Raw genomic sequence first — 5,890 nt, 5'->3', positions numbered from 1 at the left:
TATATATATACATACATTAAATTAATTTTTTCAATTGCTATTTCTAAAATACCGTTATATTATTTTTATTCTTTCTCCTATCTCCTACTTATTAATTCCTTCCCACATAAATACAAGTATAAACTTGAATATGAAAATAACAATCATAAAATTTAAAATAAAAGGTAAACTAATCTTTCAACATAAATATATTAACTCATCATACCGCATTCGTGGTAATACCCACGTATTAAAATAATTAAAAATATTATCAAATTAATATACAACCACGATCATCATAATCCAATTAAATTAATAAATATTCCCATTTAAATACATAAAATAAATAATCATATCATACTCAGCTATAAAAATCAAAGCAAAAGCCCCTCTAAAATATTCCACATTAAACGCTAGAACTAACTCTGACTCACTCTCAACAAAATCAAACGGCCTACGATTCAATCCTGCTAACACTATTACAAAAAATATCAAAAATAATGGGCTTAACCTATACCATATATATATATACTTGCCATTTCATAAAATCCAAAGAAGAATATCTTTCCCTTAAAATTATCACCACCAAAAAAATTATAATTACACTAATCTCATTTGATGAAGTTTGTGAAATAGCTCGCACAACCCCAATTAAAGAATATATAGAATTAGAAAATCAGTTTATAAACATAAATATATAACCTATAATTGTAAAAATAATAATTAAAATTAATAACGAATAATTTAAATAATAAATATTAGTAATATATCCTTTCGGCCCAGATATGACCTCTAAACGGTTAATCCATCCATTCTAAACGGAAATTTAGGCCACTTTCTGCTCAGATATGTCCTATAAACAGTAAATCCATCCATTTTCGTCTCAGACATGACTCTAAACGCTAAATCCGGCCACTTTCGACCCAGATATGGCCTCTAAATGAAAATTTAAGCCACTTTCTGCACAGAATTGTTTTATAAACAGTAAATCCATCCATTTTCGTTCCAGATATGACTGCTTAATTCGGCCACTTTCGGCCCCGATATGGCCTCTAAACAGTAAATCCTGCCACTTTCGGTCCATATATGACCGCTAATCGATAAATCCCGCCATATCGGCCGAGATATGACCTGTAAAAGTAAACCCGGCCACTGTCGGTCCATATATTGCATCTAAGCGATAAATCTCGTAAGTTTTTGTCACGAAATGGACAATAAACGGTAAATTTCCACTTTCGGACCAGATGTGGCCTTTAAACGGTAAACCCGGCCACTTCCGATCCGTAGAGGCATGAATGGTAAATCCGGTAACTTTCGGCCCATATATGGCTTCTAAACGGTAAACCCAGCAACTTTCGGTACAGAAACGGCCTCTAAACAGTAAATTCGGCCACTATTAGCCCAGATATGTTCTTTTAACGGTAAATCTGATAACATTCTGCCGAGATAAGTCCTATAAACAGTAAATTCAGTCACTTTCTGAATATATGGTCTTTAAATGGTAATCTCAGCCACTTTCGGCCCAGAAACGACATCTAGAAGGTAAATCCGGCCACCTTCGGCCTAGATATGGCCTCTAAACGGAAATTTAAGCTACTTTCTGCCTAAATATGCCTCTAAACGGTAAACCCGGTCACCTAGATATGACACCTAAACGAAAAATCCGGCCACTTTCGGCCCATATATGGCCTCTAAACGGTAAATCCAGCCACATATAGCACAGATATGGCCTCTAAACGGTAAATACGTCTACTTCAGCATATGTGGCCTCTAAACAGTAAATTCGGTCACTTTCGGACCAGATATGTCTTTTAAACGGTAAATCCGGCCACTTTCTGCCCATATATGGCAGCTAAACGGTAAATCTCACTATATTCGACAAAGATCAGCCACATATAGCACAGATATGGTCTCTAAACGGTTAATCTCGTCACTATCGACCCATATACATCCTCTAAATAGTAAATCACATAATTTCGACCGAAATGTGGCCGCTAAACTGGACAGAAAGTGGCCATATCACGCCAAAAGTGACCGTATTAACCATTTAGAATATCGGGTTCGAAAAAGAACGTATTTATCGTTTAGAGAACATATCTGATCCGAAAGTGACCGGATTTACCGTTTAGAAGCCATATCTGGGTGGAAAGTAGATGTATTTATCATTTAATTGACATGGGCTGAAAGAGTCCGGGTTTTCTGTTTAGAGGTCATATCTGGTTCGAAAATGGATGGATTTACCGTTTAAAGGCTGTATATATGCCGAAAATGGCCTGATTAACCGTTTAGATGACATTTCTGGGATTAAGTGGCAGGATTTACCATTCAGAGGCCGTATCTGGGCCGAAAGTTCTCGGATTTATTATTCAGAGGCAATATCTCACCGAAAGTGGACGTATTTATCGTTAAGAAGCCATATCTTGGCCGAAAGTGGCTGGAATAACCTTTAGAGGCCATATCTGGGTCCAATGTGGCCGGATTAACCGTTTAGAGGTTATATCTGGAATAAGTGGCCGGATTTATCGTTTAGAGGCAATAACTGGGACTAAAGTGGCTGGATTTACCGTTTAAAGTACATATCTGGCTCCAAAATGACCGGGTTTACCGTTTAGAGGCCATGTCTGAGCCGAAAGTGGATGTATTAACCTTTTAAAGGCCATACCTGGCATGAAAGTGGATGAATTTACTGTTTAGTAGATATATCTGTGCTGAAAGTGGCCGGGTTTACCGTTTCGCGGTCATATATTGATCGAAAGTGGCCTTATTTACTGTTTAGATGACATATCTGGGCCGAAAGTGAACAGACTTACAGTTTAGAGCCCATACCTGGACCGAAATTGGCCGGGTTTACAATTTAGAGGTAACATCTGGGCCGAATGTAAACGAATTTACCGTTTAATAGTCATATCTGGGCTGAAAATTGCCGGATTTTCCGTTTAGAGGACGTATCTGGTCCGAAAGTGACCGGTTTTTTTAGGTGCCATATCTGTCCCGAAAGTGGCCGGATTTACTGTTTAAATGCTATATCTGTGCCATAAGTGGCCGGATTTTCCATTTAGAGGCCATAACTTGGTCGAAAGAATGCGGATTTACCGTTTAGAGGCTATATCTGGGCCGAAAGTGGACGGATTAACTGTTTATAGGCCATATCTGGGCCGAAAGAACTCGAATTTACCGTTCAGAGGCCTCATCTGGACCAATTGTGACGGGATTTTGACGTTTAGTTGCCATATCTGGGCCGAAAGTGAACGAATTTACTGTTTAGATGACGTATCTTGGCCGAAAGTAGCCAGATTTTCCGTTTATAGACGATATCTGAGCCGTAAGTGGCCGGATTTACCGTTCAGATGCCATATCTGTGCCAAAAGTGGCTGGGATTATCATTTAGAGATTTGTGTCGAAAGTTGCTGGATTTACAGTAGACGCCATAACAGGCGGAAAGTTGCAGGATTTTACAATTAGCGGCCAATCTGGGCCGAAAATGACCGGTTTTTTCATTCAGAGACCATATCTCGCCGAAAGTGAACGTATTTACCGTTTAGAGGCCATATCTGGCCGAAAGTGGCCGGGTTTACCAATTAGAAGATATATTTGGGCTGGAATATATATAAACTGGTCGGATTTACCGATTGAAGGACATATCTGGGCCGAAAGTTTTAGCGGATTTACACATTAAAGTCCTTATCAGATCCGAAAATGGCAGGATTTACTGTTTAGAGGCCACATCTGGGTTAAAAGTGGCCGTATTTATAGAATAGAGGCCATATCTGGACTAGAATTACTCGGATTTACGGTTTAGAGGCAATTTCTGGCCGAAAGTGAACTTTTTGAAAGAGGACTTAGCGTTTAGATGCTATACATGGGCCAATAGTGGCCGAATTTACTCTTTAGAAGACATATTTGGTCCGAAAGTGACCGGATTTACCATTTAGATCACATATTTGGGCCGAAAGTGGCCGGATTTACCGTTTAGAGGCCATATCTAGGCAGAAAGTGGTCGAATTTAACGTTTAGAGGCCATATTACGCCGAAAGTAGCCGAATTTACGCGTTTAGATGCCATAAATGGGCCGAAAATGGACGTATTTAACATTCAGAGCAATATCTGGCCGAAAATGGTCGGATTTACCATTTAGAGGCCATATATTGACCAAAAGTGATCGGATTAACCGTTTATAAGCCACATCTGGCCGAATTTACTGTTTAGATGTCAAGTCTGGGCTGAATATGGCGGGGTATACTGTTTAACTGCAATATATGGGCCGAAAATGGATGAATTTACCGTTTAGATGACATATTTGGGCCGAAAGAGAACGGATTTACCATTTGAAAGCCACATCTTGATTTAGAAGACATATGTGTGCCGAAAGTGGTGGATTTATCGTTTAGATGGCACATATTGGCCAAAAGTGGACGGGTTTACTGTTTAGGTCCCATATCTGGGCCGAAAATGAACGGACTTGCAGTTTAGAGACCATATCTGTGCTGAAAGTGGCGGAGTTTATCGTTTAGAGGCAATATATAGGTCGAAAGTGGATTTATCGTTTAGAGGATATCTTGGTCGTAAGTCAACGGATTTACGTTTGGAGGCCATATCTTGTCCGAAAATGGACGGATTTACTGTTTAGTAGCCATATATGAGCCGAAAGTGGCCGAATATATCGTTTAGAGGACGTATCTGGTACTAAAATATGTAGATTTAGAGTACATATCTGGGCAGAAAGTGGCCTAAATTTCCGTTTAGAGGACATATTTGTGCCGTAAGTGGGCGCATTTAGCGTTCAGAGGCCATATATGAGTCAATGATGTCCGGACAAACCCCCGAGATGCCACCCGCGGCCCCCAGGCCATCGGGAGTAATCAAATGTACTCTCGAAAGTCCACCCCCGATGACCAGACTTCTGGTGGTGGCCGGACTTTCCCATAGGCCCCCGGGGCTTCCCGGAATTATCCCCGAGAGGACTTCTCCTCCGCTCAGTCCCATGGGTGTGACCGGACTTACAAACGAGAGGCAACCTCCGATCCCCATGCCAATGAGGGTTGTGGAATATACACCCATGCCATTAGGGATGACAAAAAATACCCAAAAAACCAATCCCATCCCCCATCGGGGGATCGGGGGCCATCGGGGGTGGCCGGACTTACTCCTGAGTATCCCCTAAGGCTCCAAGAGCCGATATTACTCCCAACTCCTTGGATAGCAGGACTTACCCCCGAGAGGATACCACTGCCCGCCCAGGATCCCGGAGGTCTTCGGACTTAACCCCGAGTAGCCATTCGATTCCCAGGCCTCCGGGGATGGCCAGACTTACATCCGAGGAACCACTCTCGACCCCCAGTCCGCCTGAGATGGCCGGAATTAACCCCGAGAGACCATCCTCGCCCCCCAGACCCGTAGAGGTGGACAGTATAATCACTAGACCCCTAGGGATAGTCGGATTTACTCCCAGGTCCCCGAGAGGACACTCCCGCCCCTAGGCCTCCGGACTTATCCCCTAGAGGCCTTTCCTGTCTAAAATTCGGCTAATTCCAATCCAAATCTGGACATTAAACTGAAAATGGATCATTTCCAATAAAAAAATCGGCCAATTACAATCCAAATTTGGAGATTAAATTAAAAATGGGCCATTCTCGGTTTAAAAATCGGCCAATTACTGTTCAAAAATCGGCCAATTCCGGTCGAAAAATCGGCTAATTTTGATCCAAATTTGGACGTTAAACTGAAAAATTGACCATTTCCGATAAAAAAATCTGTCAATTTCGGTACAAAAATCGGCCAAATCCGATCGAAATTTGGAGGTTAAACTGATAAATTGACCATATTTTCGGTAAAAAAATCGTCCAATTCCGGTCAAAAAATTAAATTTTTTTTTATAAATCTAGTATATATATATATAAATATATATATGTAT

The 5,890-nt window shown here is 40.9% G+C and overlaps 1 protein-coding gene across 1 annotated transcript; it reads left to right on the top strand.

Moving 5' to 3' along the window:
- The first annotated feature begins 4,783 nt into the window (after window positions 1-4,783).
- LOC108687204 (proline-rich receptor-like protein kinase PERK2) lies at window positions 4,784-5,456 on the top strand. The gene is made up of 2 exons (XM_018192866.1): window positions 4,784-5,017; window positions 5,142-5,456. The coding sequence occupies exons 1-2, from the start codon at window positions 4,784-4,786 to the stop codon at window positions 5,454-5,456; spliced, it is 549 nt and encodes a 182-aa protein (XP_018048355.1).
- The last annotated feature ends 434 nt before the right edge of the window (window positions 5,457-5,890 follow it).

This window comes from Atta colombica, unplaced genomic scaffold (assembly GCF_001594045.1).
Source record: "Atta colombica isolate Treedump-2 unplaced genomic scaffold, Acol1.0 scaffold201, whole genome shotgun sequence".
NCBI classification, from domain to species: domain Eukaryota; kingdom Metazoa; phylum Arthropoda; class Insecta; order Hymenoptera; family Formicidae; genus Atta; species Atta colombica.
Note: the sequence above shows the minus strand (reverse complement) of the source record. Positions and strands in the feature narration are given on the sequence as shown.

Excerpts from the sequence above, each read along its gene's own strand:
- LOC108687204 (XM_018192866.1), top strand. The coding sequence starts at position 4,784 with ATGTCCGGACAAACCCCCGAGATGCCACCCGCGGCCCCCAGGCCATCG. Across the intron at positions 5,018-5,141 it reads CGATCCCCATGCCAATGAGG|GCTCCAAGAGCCGATATTAC; the intron begins GTTGTGGAATAT and ends GTATCCCCTAAG.